The following is a 22142-nucleotide window of genomic DNA, read 5'->3' as shown; positions in this document are numbered from 1 at the left end:
TTTACTTTATTTATTTTAGTTTGACATTTTTTCCCCAAAAATAAATTTATTGATCACTTTTATTCCTATTACAAGGAATGTAAACATCCCTTGTAATAGGAATATGGCATGAAAGGTCCTCTTTACAGTGAGATATAGGGTCAATAAGACCCCACATCTCACCTCTAGGCTGGGAAGCCTGAAATAAAAAAAAAATGGCAGAGTATTGGCAGGGTATTGCAGAGTATTGGCAGGGTATTGCAGATTATTGCTGGGTATTGAAAAGCATTGGCAGGGTATTGCAGAGTATTGGCAGGGTATTGCAGGCTATTGCAGATTATTGCTGGGTATTGCAGAGTATTGTCAGGGTATTGCAGGGTATTGGCAGGGTATTGCAGAGTATTGGCAGGGTATTGGGTATTGCAGAGTATTGATAGGGTATTGGGTATTGCAGAGTATTGCAGAGTATTGCCAGGGTATTGCAGAGAATTGGCAGGGTATTGCAGGCTATTGCAGAGTATTGCAGATTATTGCTGGGTATTGCAAAGTATTGGCAGGGTATTGCAGAGTATTGCTGGGTATTGTCAGGGTATTGTCAGGGTATTGCAGAGTATTGGCAGGGTATTGGGTATTGCAGAGTATTGGCAGGGTATTGCTGGGTATTGCAGAGTATTGGCAGGGTATTGCAGAGTATTGCAGAGTATTGGCAGGGTATTGCAGAGTATTGGGTATTGCAGAGTATTGCAGAGTATTGGGTATTGCAGAGTATTGCTGGGTATTGCAGAGTATTGCAGAGTATTGGCAGGGTATTGTAGTGTATTGGCAGGGTATTGCAGAGTATTAGCAGGGTATTGGGTATTGCAGAGTATTGGCAGGGAATTAAGGGGTTAATTTTCGGTGAGCAGCACTGTGGGCACTGCACATCCAGCCCACAGCGCTGTTCACACCGATCACTTCCCCCTCCGCTGTACCGATCGGTACAGAGAGGGGAGGGAGGAACCGGCGTCATAACATGACACCGGTTTGTTTGCAAGTGATCGCTCCGTCAAGGGGGCGCGCGAGAGCGGAATTCTGGGAGGACGTTATATGACGGCCTCTCAGAGTTAAACAACCGCCCTGTAGCCATCATTCGGCTATGGGCCGGTTGTTAAGTGGTTAATATATGTGTCAGTGTTTGTGTGCTATTATATGTACCGCTAGCGCCCACTACCTGAAACTTCTCTTCGGCTCTGTGCTACAGGTATGACAGGTTGCAGGAGGGAGAAGGCATAATACATATGTAGCGGTACCCCCGTAGGAGCTGCTTGAATATTTGTACCTGGGTCTCCCACTGATAAATACACAGGCAGTGATTGGTATTTTTTTGTGTTTTAAAGACTTTATTGAAATTTTCATGGAATAGACACCAGGCGTACAGTGTACAATGAGAAAAAAAAAACAGTAATGATACATTTGGATACATGAATTATATATGTTCGGTTGGTAACGAGAGTTGTACTAGAACTGGTTATATGGTGGTAGAGGATTCTGTAGGACAAAGAGATTGAAGTGGCTCTGTGAGATCAAACGTGAGTGATCCTAAGGGTCGCCGACAGGGGGCCCACTCTGTCCACCCCCCAATGGTGAACCTGCCGTGGGCAGGAGGGGTCTCCTCTGACTCGTTCCAGGAAAGTTCAGTTACAAAGCCTGGTTTGGCCTCCAGGATAGGGGTTTTTTGGGTACAAGAGAATCCCTGCTTCGTGTAATGTCAGCAAGAGGTCATAACATACATTGTAAATACTGATCAGTTATGGATAGCCTTTTGCCCTGAGACCAACCATTTTATATGTGGGGGTCCCCTGTTTAATATCGCATTGGGGTCAACACTCATTTTGAGGTAGGCACTGGTGTAATAATAGAGTAGAAAGAAAAAGGGGAAATGGAGGAAGAGGGATGAAAAGGGGTGGGGGTTCTATGACACGGCAGGGGGGGCCCAACAGGGGGGTCCACTAATTCAGTAGATAAAAAGTAGAGAATGCTCAAGGAGTAGGGGAGAAGGCCTGCTTAAGCAAGTGGATTATACTACCAAGGCAAAATAAAGACTCGTCAAAGTTTGGGGGAAAATAATGTTTTACCCAAGGGATCCATAGTTTCTTAAATTTCTTGACTTTATCATATTCGATGGTGGTAATTTTAGCAAAAATAAGGGCCTTATTTGTTCTGTGTTTTGCTTCAGCCACAACCAATGACTTCGATTTCCCTGCTGTAGCGATAGTCTGTTTGGCCGCAGTGGTGAGTTGGGTCAGTAGTCTGAATTTATTGTGGGAGAGTTCTGCTGGCTTTAAATTTAGGAGAGCGATAGAGCCTCAGGAGCCATCTCGAAGATTTCTCTCCAAAAATCTTGAGCCATAGGGCATTGCCACCAAATATGTATGTGGGTGCCTGGGGTTGCGCCTCAGAAGCAATTTCCAGGATAAGCCGGTACATATTTTGCAATTCTGACAGGAACCAGGTACCAACATGCTAGGTCCTTGAAGTTTGTTTCTACTGCTAAGCAGTTAACAGAGGAAGATTTGGTAGTTAGTCATATAGCAGACCAGGGCGGCACAGTGGTGTAGTGGTTAGCACTCTGACCTAGCAGTACAAAGGTCACTGGTTCAAATCCCAACCACGACACTACTTGCCTGGAGTTTGCATGTTCTCCCTGTGCCTGTGTGGGTTTCCTCCGGGTACTCCGATTTCCTCCCACAATCCAAAGACATGCAGGTAGGATAATTGGCTTCTGGCTTCTATCCAAAATTGGCCCTAGTATATGAATGGGGACCTTGGATTGTGGGCTCCTTGAGGATAGGGATGTGGGTGTAGCAAGGTACAGGGAAAGGGACAATTGAAGACACTCACTCAGGTTGATCTGGATGGACTGGTGTCTTTATTTAACAAACTATGACCAGTCTGCAGTCTTGAAAGTTTAGTAGTGTAGGTAGGCAGTGAGTTATCTGAGTTGCTCATTAGGTGTTGATATAAAGTCGATATAAGACCTCTGGTGTGTGGATCAATCTTGCAGATATGTTCAAATTGGGTAAGCTGGTTTAACAGAGATCCCATTCTAAGGTATGGGGTATAGAAGTTTTTAATTTGCACATATCGGAAAAGTTCCATTTTAGGGAGTCCGAAGGTCTCGCATAAAGTGGCAAATGTCAAGAATCTATCCTGAGATGTAAGGAGGACTGTAGATTGTGAGTATTCCTAAATTTTACCCATATGGATAGGGAATGCTTAGTGACAGGATTGACAATTCCTGTTCTATCGGTAGGTTGAAGCCAAAGCATGTTCATTACCAAGATGGGGTCACTTTCCACTGATTCAATCGTAAACCCAATAGCAGGGTTTCGGTGGTTGTGTGGTTTTAGGGGATTGGGCTAGCTTGGCAGCGTTATAAAAGGAGGAAAAATTGGGTATGCCTAAGCCCTCACTTAGTTTGTGAAGAAAAAGTGTAGCTTTTGGTATGCGAGGTTTAGTGGTCATCCATATGTAAGACATTACTCTTCTTTGTGCTAGTCGTAGGAAGTATGCCGGTAGTGGGATGGGAAGGACTCTGAATAAGTAAAGAAATTTTGGTAAGATTGTCATTTTTGTGGCATTGATGTGATAATGGTAAGGCAGGCCACTGTGACATTAGTGCCGTAGTGTGTCTCAGGACGGGTAAGTAGTTTGCTGAGAAGAGGTCTGTTATCGAATGCCATAAGATGCACCCCTAAGTAGGGAAGTTGGTGGGATACCCAAGTGAATGGTAAGGAGGCTTTAGCTTGTTGGAGATCTGAGTGTGATAAGGAGATGTTGAGTGCCTTTGATTACTGAGGATTCATTTTTAGACCGGAGATTTGGGTGAACTTGTCCAATATGAATAAGAGATTGGGGGCAGAGATGTGGGGATGTGTCATGAATGAGGATGTCGTCTGCGAAGAGACAGAGTTTATTGTGGTGGCCTCCCAGGTCTATACCCTTGACATGAGGGCCTTGACCTGATAAGTTGAGCCAGTGGTTCTATAAGTAGGGAAAATAGCAAAGGGGAAAGAGGGCATCCCTGTCTGGTGCCTCTTTTGATGTTGAACATCGCAGATTTATAGCCTGCATACTTAATGTAGACCCGGGGATCGGTATATAAAGAGGCAACCGAGGTCAGAAAATGGCCCCCGAAGCCCTATTTCTGTAAAGTAAAACGTAGGTATGGCCATGCGACGGTGTCAGAGGCTTTCCTGATGTCAAGGGATAGAAGGCAGGCAGGTATTCATCTAGTTTTAGCTGTATGTGCGAGTAGAATTGCACGTCTGATATTGTCCCCGGCTTGGTGTGCGGGCATGAAGTCTGTTTGGTTCTGATATATCAGTTGTCAAATAATGGGGATCAGTTGGGTTGCAATTATTTTGGCTAGCAATTTAATGTCTAAGTTGAGGAGGGCGATGGGTCGATACTTAGTCCAAGTGGAGAGGTCTGATTTAGGTTTGGGCAACATAGTGATTATGAAGGTCAGGGTTTTGGTTCAAAAAGAGTGCCCAACCAGCAGGGAATTGAAGGCCTTGGGGGGGAATATTGGTAAGAAATTCTTATAATAGGTTGCCGAGAACCCATCTGGTCCTGGTCACTTGTTTGGTTTCAACGTTTTAATGGCTGTAGAGACTTCAATGTCTGTGATCGGGCCCTCTAACAGATCCAGGTGCTCTTGTTGTATGGATGGGAGGGTGATGCAGGAGAATAGGGTTTCCGCTTTGGAGGTGTCAAAGTTTTGTGTGGGAGAGTAGAGTTTCACGAGGTTGGACTGGAACACCTCCAAAATCCTAACAGGATTGCTGGTGTAGGCACGATTGAAGGTTTTTAGACGTATGGTCCTTTTGGGGTGTTGGATTGCCCTCAGGGTGCGGGCCATGGGGATGTCAGGTTTATTGGCCTTGAGGTAGTGTCAGTGTTGGCTTTTGTGGTGGATTTTCTCAGCGGAGTCTGTGAGAAACAGGTCAAAGCCCAATTTGGCCCTTTCTAGGTGCGCATTAGTAGTAGGGTTGGGGGAGGCTTGAAACGATGCATGGCATGTATTAAAGTTGGTTTCAAGTTGATGGAATAAGAGTTTACACTCGCCTTTGAGTGTTGCTGCCTGCTGAATTAATTTGCTATGGAGGACAGCTGTCAGGGCAGATACGTCGTCCATCGTGTTGGTGGTGATATAGTCCTTGAGGGCTATTTCAATATCCATATGATCAGAAAGATGTGAGAGGGTAGTGTCCTTAATGCACCAGGTTGTATCATGAGTTCTGGGGATGGGGGAGGATATGATAGTGCATACTGCTGCATGGTCAGTCCATGTAAATGGAGTAATGACCGAGGAGATGACTTCTGGAATCATGCTGTGAGTTATGAAGATGTGATCAATACATGAAAAGGAATTGTGTGGGTGTGAATAATAAGTACAACGCTTGCTGACAAGGTTGAGTTTGCGCCAGGTGTCAGCTAGGTTGTGTTTGGTGATCAGGTGTTGGAAAGTTTGTTTATGAGGGGTGAAAGGCGAGGTAGAGGATGATTTGTCTAGGAAAAGGGAAGATAGTAAGATTGGAGTCTCCGCAAAGAATTATGGTGCCCACTTTGTGTTTATCAAGCACCTGTAAGAGGTGGGAGAGAAAGTATGACATTATTGTAACTGCTTTGTCTGAGATATGGCCAGTGATCAGGAGGTATCTGCCTTCCGGATCGTTGATTTGTGAAGAAAGGGTAAATGGCATTAAATGGTGGAAACCTATAAGAGTCCCTCTCTGGTTGTGGCTGAAGCAGTGTAGAACTGGGGGTAAGAGCTGCTGAGGTGTTTAGGGGAGGATGAATCTGTGAAGTGGGTCTCCTGTTGACAGATTATGTGGGCCTTGGAGGCTGCAAAGGATCGCAGTGTGTGGAATTTGGATGTCCTGGGTCACCCGTTTTTTGCTTGTGGGGCAAAAAAGAAGCTGAGCGCCTACGGGAATAATCTCTGAGGGGTTGCATCTAAAAGGCCCAGGTCCGCTAGGGCTGATTGTAGCTCCTCGCCCGTGCAAAAGACATATTTGTTTTCCAAGTGAGTGAATCTTACAGAAAATGGGAAACCCCAATGGTATGCCATTTAGCTGCATTGACGCACTTGCAGGTGGGGTTTAAGAGCTCTGCGTTTGGCCACAGTGAGCTGGGATATGTCCCAAACAGCTGATATGTGTGGCCCTGTTTTGCGTGGGGCAAAGACCCTGTGAACCCTGTCCATCTCTAGCCTGGCTGTAGCTCTTGTAATAACGCCAACATGGTGGCATGCAGATCAATTACTGCCTCAAGGATTCCTCTAATCCTTAAGTTAGATCTGTAGACCCTGTTCTCTTGATCTTCCAGCTGTGCTTGCAGAACCATGTTTTCCTCCTTGAGGTTTTCTATCTCTGAAGTGTATAGCTGTGTAATATTTGGGGGTTATTTAGCCTCTGTGTAGAGCACACCAGTGAGCAGAGTCCACGCCAGTCATGCCATTTAAGGGCTTGTTGGCCCACTTTTATTAAAAGTAAAAGAAAACAAGTCCAATAACAGGAGGGTTGCCCACACAGGGGTTTCAGCTTTCCACAGCAACAATGTAATAACAGAAAAATACCAAGCCACCAGGCTCTCTTCAGCAGTACTGCCATTTAGGCTTTACCCTTCAGCTTTCTTGGCCATATAACAGAGATCATGTACAACTACTGTACCTCTTTTTATGTTCCTTGCTGCTCAGCCCACAGCTTTGGGCCCTCTGACTATACCATGCAGACATGCATGCTTCTCCCTTGCTTGCCTGGACTCTTCGGGAGGGTGGAGCCCAGAACCATGGTCTTGGCTCTGTTATAAGCCCAGGACCCACCTGTACTTTAGCTGATTTTGGTGTGCAGGGCTGGGACTGTGAGGATGTGGCGGCTGGCGCCATCTTGGCTGTGTGGCGGGATAAGGCGTCCTTGATGCTGCCTGGCTTGTACTTACATTTTGGGGCCTCCTCTGACCATGCTCATGTGTGATCTCAGCAGTGACCGGGCAGCTTGCGGGAGGCGATGTGCGGCTATCTTAGGTACGGCTCCGGTGTGATTCCCCGTGGAGCCGAGCTCTAATTGGACATGTCCGTTCAGTCAGGCTCCGCGCATGCACCTCATCACATGGTATTTTTACACAGCCAGGTGCACACACTCTTCTGCTTGTTGTCTACAAAGACCAGTCTAGGGGAAGTGTTTTTATGTTTTATTTGGGGAACTTGGATAAGAGAAGGAAAATAATAGGATACTCCAAATTAACTATGCACAAGTGAAGACAAATCTCGCTGTAGAACTGTGAAGAAGATTATTTGCAGAACAATACAGCATCTGTATAGAACAAGTTCCTATGTAGCAGAAGGAACTCAGTGGACTTTGTATCTTCAAGACACTAGCCAGTGTCCCCTATAGCTCACACACCAAGTATGGTGACTTCTAGGACCAAGAGGGGGATTTCAGCAACACACCCAGTCTCCCTTCACACCCAGATCCCTTCAGGAGCCTGTACTCACCATAGGTGAGGTGCCTGGGCACATAGGTGAGGTGCCTGGGCACACCCTAATCATCCTGTGTGGCGCACATTTCTCCTGCTTCCTGTCCCCCCCCCCCTCTGCAATGCTGCCAGCTTCCCTCCTCTGGGCTAGTAAATATTTCATTAACTGACCCCCTCCTTTTCTGAATGAACACAGTGAGTGATCTGTACTAATCGCTCCTGTCTTCATTCTTAACTGAAGCATAGTAAACTACGTTTACTGCAGACTGCAGAGAGAGGGACTGGGGAATCTCTGTCCTCAGTTTCTTTCTCTGTCTCCAAAGTGAGACATCAGAGATCTGTTAAGACACTTGTAGCCCCATAGTGGGGCACCTAGAAAAAAATAGTAAAAAAAAAAAATAGTAAAAAAACTACTGACATTATCCACGGCCCTACTGACACCAATCTCTTCTCTACTGACATATACACATATCCCTATTGCAATAGGCTGCGCACACCAATACTACTCACAAAATGTCCAGGGACAGCCGGTAGCCTCCTTCCGAGCGACACACGGAAGGAGGTAGCCTCCTATACCAGTGGCATCAGACCAGATCCGTGGACATCCTCCCTCAGTCAGATTGCACAGGGACCCTGGATTGTAGCTTCAAGGATTCAGGCCCTCAGGCCAACCATCTGAGGCCACATGGCAGCCTATGCTTGGGAGAGGCAGCAACCTCCTCCCCACTTACACCTCAGAGGGAGACTGGACCATGAGCCCATGTGCTCTTCAGACTTCAATACAGGCACCCAGCATTCCTTGGGGCATGTCCCCTTCTGATTGGCCAGGGCTGCATCTAGATCCATGCTCTCACCTGTTGGTTTTTCTCCTACTCTCCAATATGTCTCATTACTATTCAGACATCCCAACCTGCAAAAACTAATTGCAGGGAGGTTTCAAACTCATTTCAGGAAGGTGACGCTTTGCGCTGGTGCCAACCCCCCCCCCCCCCCCCCCATACCAGTGCCCATGAAATGCAGCCTGATCACAAAGCTGCTGGATCTGGTTGCTGGAGCCTGGGGTCTGGCTGCTGGGGCCAAGGGTCTGGCTGCTGGGGCCAAGGGTCTGGCTGCTGGAGCTGGGCTGCTGGTCCTGGGGTCTGGCTGCTGGGGCCAGGGGTCTGGCTGCTGGGGCCAGGGGTCTGACTGCTGGGGCCAAGGGCTGCAGTCCATGAAATGCAGCCTGATCACACAGCTGCTGGGGCTGGGCTGCTGGTCCTGGGGTCTGTCTGCTGGAGCCTGGGGTCTGGCTGCTGGGGCCTGGGGTCTGGCTGCTGGGGCCTGGGGTCTGGCTGCTGGGGCCAAGGGTCTGGCTGCTGGAGCTGGGATTTTGGTCCTGAGGCCAGGGGTCTGGCTGCTGGGGCCAGGGGCCAGCTGCTGGGGCAAGGGGTCTGACTGCTGGACCCTTGCTGCTGGGGCTGGGGCCTGGTTGCTGGGGCCAAGGGTCCAGCTGCTAGGGCCATGGGTCTGGCTGCTGGAGCTTGGCTGCTGGTCCTGGGGTCTGGCTTCTGGTCCTGGAGCTTGAGGTCTGGCTGCTGGTCCTGGAGCCTGGGGTCTGGCTGCAATGGGGCTGGTGAGCCATCCCAGTCAGAGAATTCCCTTGTCTTAATTTCTTACTTCTTTATTGTAAAGTTTTCATCATTACAAACCAAAATGTATTATTATTGGATATAGTACTTGTCACTTGTACAGTTTGTACATAAATTCCTTATTTCTAATACTTTGCATATGGTCAATCCACAGCAAATTCTGAGTTTTTCCTTTCTTTTTCTTACATATATTCTCTAAACCTCATAACAAGTATTTAACCACAAATAATTACAACATATTCATAAACATTCAAAAAAGTATTCTGTGTATCTGTACCTATGCAAAAAGTTACCTCTGCCGGCTGCTTAAGTCAGTAGTTTCTTCTCTACCCATTGATTTATCCCTCTACCTCCATTTTCAATCTGGAACCGTATTTACTATCCATAACTATGCTTGCCCATCCTTCTCAAGATCAGCGAAAGCCAGTGAGGATGGGGCTAACCGCGGTACCGAAATCCATGGTTTAATTCCCGAGAATTCCCAGGGGGGTGGGTGGAGGCTGGAAGAGAAGACTGGGCCCGTGATCTGCAGGCTGTAGCAATTAAAAGGAAAAAAAACAAAACTTTCCCCAGTTAAGTGGACTCTTTCTTTACTTTCGGGTGCCACCACACAGTAATCTCCTGTGCGACAAGTACATGACGGGGGGGGGGGGGGCAGCCCATACTGCTGTCCCTAGCCTGCTTTGGCTGCTGCATGGGTACTTTTTGTTTAGGATGGGTTGGTCCGGCCAATTCAGCAGGGAAGTAGGGGGTGGGCTGTAGCAATTAAAAGACAAAGAAAAAAACTTTCCCCAGTCAAGTGGATTCCTTCTCCACTTTCGGATGCCGCTGCGCAGTGATCTCCTGTGCAACAAGTAGATGACAGTCCCGGTGTCTTTTATATCAATCCACTGGGCATCTACTTGTTGCACAGGAGATCACTGTGCAGCGGCATCTGAAAAGTAGAGAAAGAATCCATTTGGATACAGTGTTGTATGACCACGCAACTGTCGTTCAAAGAGTGACAGCACCAAAAGCTGAAAATTTGTCTGGGCAGGAGGGGAGTTTAGGTGCACAGTAAGCAAGTGGTTAAGGTATATTTATTGCATTATAATTTCTATTGGATTCTTGGACTATTTTATCAATTTTTGGGCCTGGATCTCTTCTCTTTAGTTTTAGCTACTGTCCGGTACCCATTGTGGGGAAACCCACATCATTAAAAGCGGTCAGTACATGCTGTATTATTACATGGGGTTCATACTAATTCAGTTACGATGGAATTCATTTTCTGTATAATGCAAAACACATGGTTAATCGTGCTGTTCACTGTCCCTCCCTCCTTGTCTGTGTCCAAGCTGCAGCCTGAGATTGTGTAGACCAGCCATGGCAACATCTACTGAGCATGCTCCAGTTTTAGTTCCATTCTAGCTGTTAATTTCCTTCTTTTTATTTGGGCAGCCCACATGACTAAATAGTTAAACCCGTTGGTGTATACACTTTAGATAAATGACAGACAACTTCCTCCCTCCTCCTCTATGCCCACTATACAGCTAAAAAGCATGGTGGCAGGCTATTACATGTTGATTGAGGGAGGCTTCACTTCCCTGTAAAATTACAAACAATAGACACAGGCTGGAGGGGTATGAACCAGGCTGTGATTGGCAGAGCCTCCCCCTCGATACCCCACAATTTTTTGCACAAAAATGATAAAGGTTTTACTTAAAATACATCTTTGTATCAAGATTTAAAACATTTACTTGATATTAATTAGGACTAGAAGCTCCTCTGGCCCATGATTGTACAGCATTGGGAAAGAACTGTGTTCACTTGACAGCCGTTATATATTTATGAAAAAAAGTACTTTTATTTTGTGTATTAACCCCTTACATCTGACCGCACGCATACAGTATATGCAGGCCTCACGTAATTGGGTCTTTACCATGGGGCTGTATACATGCACATCTCTCTTTGTGCTGGGAATGCGTCACACAGCACCGGCTTCTCACTGAGAACTCTGGGTCTCCTACTAACGATCGGGTCCCAGGACTCCTGGTTCCAGGTCACCTGATGACTCCAATAGTGAAGAAAAGAGAAAATTGCTGCTCTAAACCACCCCAATTAAATTAAAGCTGGCAAAACTAAACAAAGTCCAGGTAAATAATATCTAAAAAGTGCAGTGATAAAAAAACACTGTGAAGTGTAGTGAAATAAATAAAGATGGGAAGTGTTGTGAACACAAATCAATATAAAAATGTATTAACCACAATATATAAAGTCCAATCACTAAGTGACAAAGTGTAAAAAGAATTTCATAAAACAAGTGTCCAAAATGAAAAGCAACTGTGGTCAATTCCTTTTTTTTTTTTATTATTATTTTGGGCAACTTTTCCTTTGATAATAAAAACCAAAATCCGGAGATATTCGTTACCATTTACCATCAAAAGTAAGCCAGATTTGTCCTGAAAAAAAAATAAAAATAAATAAAAAGCAAGGTATATTCCACCTGGCTACACAAAGTAGTTGTGATGATATGTACAGTTTTACTAACACACATATCAAAGTTGCAAAATTGTGCTTAGGCATTAATCACTTGCGGACCAACCGCCGTTGTTATACGTCAGCAGTTTGAAGAGGAATATCATTGTTATGGCAGCTGCTGCCATAACCCTGGTATCCTCTTCTTCAGCGGGCGGTCCGCTTTCAGATAAAAAGTGGTCTCTATGGCGGATTCGCCACAAGATCACTTTTTTGCCAGCTCCTGGTCGACTATCTTGTTCCATAGCACCCCCGCTTGTTTGTTGCCATAAAGAAATGTGACAACTTTGAAATGATTGTACTTGCTGTTTATTTTCCTGTTCAAAATCAATAAAAACTTTGAAAGAAAAAATTGAAAATTCCCAGCCCTCTTTAACCACTCGCCGACCTGCTTACATACATTTACTGTGACAGGTTGGCTCTCCTGTGCGAACAGATGTACCTGTATGCGATCGATATGCACAGAGGCAGAAGGGTTCTGCCTTTGCAAACAAGGAGATTCCCCGTTCTGCTAGATGACATGACAAAGATCTACTGTTCTCAGTGATCGGAAACAGTGATCTCTGTCATGTCCCAGTAAGCCCATCCCCTCACAGTTAGAACATACCCAGGGAACACAGTTAACCCCATTGATCGCCCCCTAGTGTTAACCTCTTCCCTGCCAGTGTCATTTATACATTGATCAGTGCATTTTTATAGCACTGATCAATGTAATAATGTCACTGGTCCCCTAAAAGTGTAATTTGGGGTCAGATTTGCTCACCGCAATGTTGCAGTCCTGCTAAAAAATGCAGATCATAAATCTATTCCGCAGATTGTAGACGTGATACATTTTGTGCAAACAAATCAATATATTCTTATTGCAATTTTTTTTTTACCAAAAATATGTAGAAGAATACAAATTGGCCTAAATTTACGAAGAAATTTTTTTTTTTTTTTAATTTTGGGGATATGTATTAGAACAAAAAGTAAAAAATATTGTTTTTTTTTCAAAATTGTCACTCGATTTTTGTTTATAGCGCAAAAAATAAAAACCACACAGAGGTGTACAAGTACCACCAGAAGAAAGCTCTATTTATGGAAAAAAAAGGGCATACATTTTGTTTGGATACAATGTCGTGCGATTGTCAGTTAAAGGTGACACAGTGCCATATCGCAAAAAGTGCCTGGTCATTAAGGGGGCAAATCCTTCCGGCGCTGAAGTGCTTAAATATGTCCTTCTAGTATATCTTGTGAGTCATTGTGATGATATCATTTAAGGAGGAATGGTCACATTTTTAGTTTACTATTTGTTAAACACAGCAGAAAATCTAAATGCATGAAAGGGCTGGATCAATTTTTATTAATAGATCATATTTAATACCAAACTATACGTAGAATAAAAATTATAAAAAAAAAGAAATACTAAATTTCAGTAAAAATATTTATTTTGTTTTATATTCACTGTTTTTTCTTTACCAGATGTATCTACCAGATGTCAGTGCATAGCATCTTCGAAAAATGTGCCAAGGAACTTTCAGAACATTGACGTGAAACAACCGACACCATCTTGTGACCAGTTAGAAATTATGTGAGTCCATATAATTATTACAACGGATACAGCATTTGCTTAGGAGCACTGTAAAGCCCCGTACACACGTCAGACTTTCCGACGGGAAATGTTTGATGACAGGCTGTTGTCAGTAAATCCGACCATGTGTATGCTCCATCGGACAATTGTTGTCTGACTTTCCGCCAACAAATGTTGGCTAGCAGGTTTTCAAATTTTCCGTGGACAAATGTGTGTTGTCGGATTTTCCAAGCGTGTATACACAAGTCCGTTGGACAAAAGTCCAAAGTACAAACACGCATGCTCGGAAGCAAGGATGAGCCAGAAGTGGTCGGTCTTGTAAACTAACATTCGTAATGGAGAATTAACATTTGTGACGTAGCCAATTATGAAATCTCCAAATCCAGCGCACAATTCTCTTCTACTTTAATAATAATGAATCTGCTGGTGATAATGATGGAGTTATTGCAAACTAATTTTCAAAGGCTTTTTTTCTAATGATATCAAGAATAATATTATGTTTTTTTTTTTTTTTTTTTTTTTTTTATTTGGGCAAGTTACCACAAAACCGTTATCCTGTAGTTTTTAAGATAAAACATACAACTATGTTGGTGTCCCTTGTCAATTTTACATTGTATTTTTTAAAATGTAACTGCCTACCCCCAAACTGTCATTTGAAGTAAAACACATAGTATTATTCTCCACATTTTTTTTTATTGTGCATTAAAAAAATAAAAAATAAATAGACCTACTATCTGCCAATAGAACTTAACCAAAAAGTGCATTCTATGCATCCAAAAATATAGAAGATATACCAAATCAAATCATTATTCCACCAAAAAAATAACGTCAAAGCAATAAATAATATGTTATCTCCTCCGTAATATGTCTGGCTGACGAACGGCCGTTCAGAAATAAACTGCAAAGTGCATAATGAAAAGTGCGAATCAACACTCACCAAACTTCTACTAACACGAAATTAGCAGGAGCCCAAAGGGTGGAGCTAAAGTGCTGAAAAAACACATAGTATGTCTAGTACGTCACTGCATTTGTAATTGTTGGCCAACAATTGTGTGACCGTGTGTATGCAAGACAAGTCTGGGCCAATGCCCTTCGGACAAAATTCCATGGTTTTGTTGGCGGAAAGTGCGATCGTGTGTACGAGGCATAAGACTTTTTGCTAAGCATGTAGTAATGCAAAGCGCACCAACACAATTGAATCAGCTGTGAAATCTGACTACGGTTACTGAAATATAGTGCCTATAAAAATATTCAGTCACTTGGCAATATTCCCATTTTATTGTGATAGAACTTTGAATCACAGTGGATTTTTATTTTTATATTTTTTTTTACACTGATCAACAGAAATATATTCTGTGTTGTAAAAGTGAAAACATATCTCTGCAAAATTATTTAAATTACAAAATATTTATTACAAAATAAATGTATATGACACACCTAAGTCCTCCCTGGTGCAAAAAATTTATTTCCAGTCCTGCAAGCAGCTTCTTTGAGGTGCTTTAGGAGCAGTGTATAGAACTCTCCTAAAGTGCCCCTGCCCATTGAAATCAATGGGCAGCGCCGGCAAAGCACAACTGTAGCGGCGCTTTTAACCCTTTTTTGGCCGCTAGCGGCTTGAAAAGCACCACTAAAACAACGGTAAAACGCCGCTAAAACTGGAGACGCTCAGGCGCAGTGAGTGTGAAAGGGCTCTAATAGAAATGCAAGTACAGGGGTTTGACAAAATTATGGAAACGAGTATGGTAAAAAAACTAAATCTTTACCCAATATGGCGTTGAACCGCCTTTGGCGTCCAAGATGGTCTGAATTCTTCTGGGAATTAACAAATACAAGTCTTGGATCAGCCACTTTACTCATCCTCTTCTGAATGAAGAAAAAGATACATTGTATCTTTCTCCTCTTGCAGGAGGGGAAGATATGAACAAACAAAAGTGTCTAAAAAAATAAAAATAAAATATAAAGAATAAAAAAAGAACTTGATCAAAGGTTGCCAGGGTTAATGTTAGGGTCATGATAAGGGTCACAGGAATTGACAAATCTAAGACTTGAATAGTGGCTAGGTATGAGCCAAACAAGCGGAAGGCAGGGCCGCCCAGTGATGTAAACGGTGACCCTACCCCTTCTGATGTCATGTGACGTCACAAGGAGGTGGGGTCACCCGTTTATGTCTCTGGGTGGCTCCCCCTTGGCTATATAACAGCTGTCATCGCAAAAGGGATTCAGTCAGCGAAAGTCTACCTTGGAAGGCGGAGCTGTTGCGTTTTTTTTGGTCCATCGGACGCTGTGATCGAGGATGAATGGACATCGCGGGACAGTTTTTTTTTTTTTAAATAAAGGACTTGTCCCAAGTTGTCTAATGTCTACTGTCATTTTTAACATTTTGACTTTTTTTGGTGAATGAGTAGAGGTACAATGTACCAGATACCCATTCACATGAGGGGGGTGGGATCTGGGGGTCCCCTTATTAAAGGTGGCTTCCAGATTCCGATATCCCCACAGCCGGTGGTTATGGGGGTCTGGGGGCGGGGGGCTTGAGGCCCTTGTACCCATCAACATGGGGTCAAGGTGTTTTTGGGGGGACCCCAAAGCATCCTTCCCATGTTGAGGGCATGTGGCCTTGTACGGTTCAGGAGGGGGGCGCTCTCTCCTCCCCCCCCTTTTCCTGTGGCCTGCCAGGTTGCATACTCGGATAAGGATCTGTTATGGATTTTGGGGGGACCCCTACGCCATTTTTTTTATTTTGGGTCAGGGTTCCCCTTAAAAGCCATACCAGACCAGAAGGGCCTGGTATGGATTTTGGAGGGGACCTCCACACACATTTTTTTTTTTAAAGGAATATTTCATTTTTATTGTTTCACTTTAAGCATTATTAAAATCACTGCTCCTGAAAAAACTGCCACTTTTTAAAACTTTTGCATTGATACACAACCCCTGGGGCAGGATCCAGGTCCCAATGCCGTTTTTTGCAATGATTTTTAATCTATATTTCCGAGATGCGACAATGCATTACAGCCGCAAGGATTTTTAAATGAGATTTTTTCCTTTAAAAATGTCTTTTTGCTGTGGTATTGTTCTAAACACGAGAAAAATGCGCTATTTTATAGGCATACTAAGGACACCATCCAGGCATCATATTTAACCACTTCCCGACCAGCGCACGACGATGTACGTCGACAGAATGGCACGGGCAGGCATATTGGCGTACAGGTACGTCCAATATTCGATGCCGCCCTGCCATCGGGAGCGCGCCGGCGCGCTCCCGCGCTGGTCGGGACCCCCGTGAGTCCGGTCGCGGGACCCGCGGACTCGATCGCCGCGGGCATCCCCGCGATCGTCTCACGGAGCGGCCGAATGGAGGAAATGCTGTGTAAACAACATTTTTCCATTCTGCCTAGCAACTAGTGATGCTGATCTCTGCTCCATGTGATTGGAGCAGAGATCAGTGTACACTAAATGAAAGCCCAACCCCCCCACAGTTAGTAACACACCCCTAGGAACACTTAACCCCTACACTGCCACCCACTGGTTAACCCTTTCACTGCCAGTGTCATTTACACAGGAATCACTGCATTTATATAGCAGTGATTACTGTATAAATGACAATGGTCCCAAAAATGTGTCAAAAATGTCCGATGGGTCAACGACAATGTCGCAGTCACAATAAAAATCGCAGATCGCCGCCATTACTAGTAAAAAAAATAAATAATAAAAAATGATTAATAAAAATGCTATAAAACTATCCCTATTTTGTAAACGCTATAACTTTTGCGCAAACCAATCAATAATCGCTTATTGCGATTTTTTTACCAAAAATATGTAGAAGAATACGTATCAGCCTAAATTGAGGGAAAAAAATGTTTTTTTATATATTTTTGGGGGATATTTATTATAACAAAAAGTAAAAAATAATGCGTTTTTTTCAAAATTGTCGCTCTATTTTTGTTTATAGCGCAAAAAATAAAAACCGCAGGGGTGATCAAATACCACCAAAAGAAAGCTCTATTTGTGGGAAGAAAAGGACGTCAATTTTGTTTGGGAGCCACGTCGCACGACCGCGCAATTGTCAGTTAAAGCGACGCAGTGCCGAATCGCAAAAAGTGGTCTGGTCTTTGACCAGCAAATTGGTCTGGTCTGAAAGTGGTTAAAGCAATATTTCATTTTTATTGTTTCACTTTAAGTATTATTAAAGTCACTGGTCCTGAAAAAAATGTCAGTTTTAAAACGTTTTTTTTGCATTGATACATGTCCCTTGAGGCAGGACCCAGGTCCCCATACACTTTTTTGACAATAACTTGCATATAAGCCTTAAATTAGCACTTTTGGTTGTTCATGTTAGTGTCCCATAGACTTTAACGACGTTCTGCGGCTTTTGAATTTGCTGAGAACATCGCATAACGTTAGCTGTTCAGCGAAAAGACAAACACCCGGTGTTCGAGCCGAACTTAAGTTCGACTCAAATATCGGGCTCATCCCTAATGGTGGATAATGCAATCTGATATAACTCAAAAAAATTAACTCAATCCTGCACGTCTTTTTTGTCTCTTTCGGTCAGTTGACTACGCTCATGCTTATCAGATCTATTTAGGGAGAAGGGAATTAATGGACTTTATAGACATAGTTAAAATGAAACAGTACATTTTTATTTATGATAAAACATGACAAAAAAACACTTATAAAAAATGTATACATATCAATAATTGATTAAAAACTGACAGACATTCGGTCAAGGCATGATCTAAAGTCCTGACCCGGACTATAGATAATGATCTAGGTAAATACTCGGGTATCTTTAGTTAGAAACGTTTCTGTGTTTGTGAATACATTGGGAAAACCATCCAACCTGGGGACTTTCTGCTGTTTACTTAGATTATTATCTATAGTCTGGGTCAGGATTTTAGATCATTCGTTGACCTAATGTCAGTTTGTAATCAATTCTTGATATGTATACATTTTACAAAATAAATTGGCAACCTTAGTTCCAGAGGCAACAGCTAATCCGGCACCAACAATTTGCCCGCTGAAATTCAGTAAGCTCTGACAAGACTCTGTATAAATAGCAGCACATGCAGTGAATGATGAAAGTGAGGCTTTCCACCTGTTAGCTAGGTGTCTCCTCACACAGCGATCAAAAACATGTCACTTTCACACTTGCAAATCTGTAATATCTAACTTCTGTTGAGCTTGAATCATGGCATAACCTAAATAATGCAGTCAAAAGGATACAACAAACAGTTCAGTGAAAAAACCCAAAAGTGATGGTATGTATACAAAAAAGTTGTTAACCACTAGACGTCCATGCTATAGCCGAAAGACGGCTGCAGCGCGGACGCCAATTGCCGGGAGGACGTTTCTGGATGTCCTCCTGTTTACTTCCGCTTGCGGGAGCGCGCAACAGGGAAATTTGTGCTGGCCGTGTCCCTTGGACACGGCCAGTCACAGATTGTTGTAGATGGCCAATCACACTGGCCATTTACAGCGTGATCGGTTTGTCCAATGAGAGATGATCTCATATGTAAACATCTCTCATCGCCGGTTCTCCCTCCGCACAGAGACAGCGTGTGAGGAGGGAGAGATGAACACTGCAGCGTGAGTAAAAAAAACAAAAAAAAAAAATGGAAAATTAAGTGCCCAATGTCCCCACTGTCAGTGCCAGTGCCATCTGTCCCCAGGGCCATCTGTCCCCAGTGCCACATCAGTGCCATCTGTCATCAGTGCCATCTGTCATTAGCATTACATCAGTGTCACTTGTCATCTGTGCCACACATTAGCGCCATCTGTCATCAGTGCCACGTGTCAGTGTCACGTGCCATCTGTTATCAGTGTCACATGTCATCAATGTCATGTATCAGTGCCATCTGTCATCAGAGCCACATCAGTGTCACGTGTCATCAGTGCCACGTATCATTAGCATCTGTCATCAGTGCCACGTCAGTGTTATGTGTCACTGTCCTGATGCTCCAGGGCCTTCAAAAGTGTAATAGGTAGTCAAGAAGTTAGATGTGTAATTTATGCTCCTAGAACACGTGACGGCGCTCCCTGCATGTTGGGCCTCTCTAAGTGATTAGGCTGTGGAAAAGTCCCACAAGTGTAGTATCGTAATACTCAGGAGGAGTAGCAGAATGTATTTTGGGGCATTATTTGTGGTATACACATGCCATGTTAGAGTAATAACCAATTTTGTGGAAAAATATAAAATAAAATAAATCTTAATTTTGCAAAGAATTGTGGGAAAAATAACAACATCAAAAACCTCACCATGCATCTTACTAAACACCTTGGAATGTTTTCCATAAGGGGGTCATTTGGGTGGTATTTGTACTTTCCTGGCTTGTTCGGGTCGCAAGAAATGAGATGAGGCACCATAGCTTGTAGACTCTCTAACTTTCACAAAAACCAAATATCATCCACTAATTTGGGTTATTTTTACCAGAGATATGTAGTAGTATAAATTGAGGCCAACATTTATGAAGAAAGATTAATAATTTGCAAAATGTTATCACAGAAACAAAGAAAAATGTGTTTATTTATTTTTAAAATTTTCGGTCTTTTTTCATTTATAGCGCAAAAAATAAAAAACCCAGAGCTGATTAAATACCACCAAAAGAAAGCTCTATTTGTATTAAAAAAAAAGGACAAAAAATGCATTTGGGTACAGTATTACATGACTGAGTAATTGTCATTCAAAATGTGAGAGCACCGAAAGCTTAAAATTGGTCTGGTCATGAGGGGGGGTTTAAGTGCCCTGTTTTCAAGTGGTTAAATATCTCTTGATGCAAAGTTACATCATCATTTCAATGTCTATTTGAAAGGAAATGACATCAAGCATAAAGCCAAAGCTACATAATGATTGATTAAAATGGTTGTAAAGGAAGAAGGTTTTTCTATCTCCACGAGTGTCTCAGCCGTCAGAGATTCTCCCTCCTGTTTGGCTAAGACACAGCAGTGGCACCATTGGCTGCTGCTGCTGCTGTCAATCAAGGTCAGCTAGCCAATCAGGGGAGAGAGCCGGGTCGGAGCTCCGTGTCTGAATGCACACGAAGCTGTGACTCGGCTCGGTTGCCCCCATAGCAAGCTGCTTGCTGTGGGGGCACTGGACAGGAGGGAGGGGCCAGGATCACAGAAGAGTGACTCGAGATGAGCAGGATGTGGGCTGCTCTGTGCAAATCCACTGCAACAGAGCAGGTAAGTATGACATGTTTGTTTTTTTTATTATAGGAAAAAAAAAGTAGACTTTACAATCACTTTAAAAACAACAATGTTAATGTTCTGGAACAGGCAAGTCAGAGTCCAAATCTCAACCCAATAAATAACTTGTCTTTGAACTTGGAAAAGGAAGTTGACTAGTGATCCTCATTCAACCTAACCTAACCAGAGTAGTTTGCACAGAGGAAGAGGGAATATTATTTGTTTCTAGGTGTGCAAATCCTATAATATCCACACAGACTCAGTTCTGCAATTGCTGCCAAATGTGTATCTACTAAATACTTTTTAGTATTTCATGTTATTATTTTAAATAACTTGACAGAGATCATTTTTCACTCTCACATTAAAGAGTATATTTCTGCTAATCGACAATAAATAAATGAGTAACAATGACTGTGATTTTTTCAGAAACTCTTTCAAGGGAGTAAGAGCCCGTTCACACAGGGGCAACACTACTTTCAACACGACTTTCGAAGGCAACTTGGACATGACTTACAACACGACTTTAAGTCGTCCCAGGCCAGGTGACTTTTGCAGTGGCCAATCAGAGAATGAGCTCTCAAGGAGGAACTCCACGGCAAAAAAAAAAAAAAAAAAAACGCGTGGGTTCCCCCTACAGGAGCATACCAGGCCCTTAGATCTGGTATGGATTTTAAGAGGAACCCCCTACGTCAAAAAAACGGCGTGGGGGTCCCCCTCAGATTCATACCAGACCCTTATCCGAGCAGGCTACCTGGCCGGCCAGGAAAGGGGGTGGGGACGAGCAAGCGCCCCCCCCCCAAGCCATACCAGGCCGCGTGCCCTCAACATGGGGGGCCACCCCAAAGCACCTTGTCCCCATGTTGATGAGGACAAGGGCCTCTTCCCGACAACCCTGGCCATTGGTTGTCGGGGTCTGCAGGCGGGGGGCTTATCAGAATCCGGGAGCCCCCTTTAATAAGGGGCCCCCGGATCCCGGCCCCCCACCCTATGTGAATGCGTATGGGGTACAATGTACCCCTACCCATTCACCTGTGAAAAAAAAGTAAAAAAAACAAAAAAAACACACAAGGGTTAAAATAGTTTATTGCACAGCTCCGGGGGTCTTCTTCCATCTTCGAGGGTCTTCTCGCCGGACTCCTCCGCTATCTTCTGCTAGCTCTTTTACTAGCGGAGGAGCCCGGCTTTCTTCTTCACCGCCGCCGCCCTCTTCTTCCGGAGATCCGACTTGGAGGCGACTTCCATTGAAATCAATGGGTACCAGTCACCTAGAAGCCGAATACAAGTAGTACAGGAACCTTTTCTGAAGTCGGAGCGACTTCAGTAGTGTGCATTAAGACGGCTCTCATTCACTTACATTGATTTTTACATGTAGCGTGACTTGAGGCGACTAGGGGTGACCTGAAGTCGGATCCTGAGTTGCCCTTGTGTGAACGGGCTCTAAATGAGACACTGTGGAGGGGGGTTTACTAAAACTGGTGTGCAAAGAATCTGGTTCAGCTGTGCATAGCAATCAATGGTCTATGAAAAAGTCTCAGTGAATGCTAGCTATGTACTTGATTTTGCTACACCAAAGATGTTCACGTTAATCTGTAGTTCACCATTAAACCCTAATTTTGCATACAGGAACAGTTTTGGGTTATCTGGCTGTGAGCATCCCCCAATGAGTAGGAAACCTTTTGCTCAATTTGTGTCCATTACGTGCAAAATTGACTAAACAATGGAGCATTGAACTCCTAACTTTCTAT

At 43.7% G+C, this 22142-nt stretch overlaps 2 protein-coding genes across 4 annotated transcripts in view; one reads left to right on the top strand and one right to left on the bottom strand.

The window, feature by feature from the left end:
• Positions 1-22142, bottom strand: part of RASSF4 (Ras association domain family member 4) — an 855531-nt gene that overhangs the window by 665543 nt on the left and 167846 nt on the right. The gene's annotated exons all lie outside the window — the stretch shown is intronic.
• The window catches only part of LOC143930490 (C-X-C motif chemokine 9-like), a 58670-nt gene that overhangs the window by 32753 nt on the left and 3775 nt on the right, over positions 1-22142 (top strand). The window contains exon 2 of the mRNA XM_077454838.1: positions 13104-13212. Within this exon, the coding sequence (XP_077310964.1) occupies positions 13104-13212 (109 nt within the window). The remainder of the gene's footprint in view (positions 1-13103; positions 13213-22142) is intronic.

The sequence above is a fragment of the Lithobates pipiens genome, unplaced genomic scaffold, assembly GCF_037356315.1.
Source record: "Lithobates pipiens isolate NorthernLeopardFrog02 unplaced genomic scaffold, aLitPip1_a1.2 Scaffold_25, whole genome shotgun sequence".
In the NCBI taxonomy this organism is placed as follows: Eukaryota; Metazoa; Chordata; class Amphibia; order Anura; family Ranidae; genus Lithobates; species Lithobates pipiens.
The sequence above is the reverse complement of the archived record's forward strand: the minus strand, read 5'-3'. Positions and strand labels throughout refer to the sequence as shown.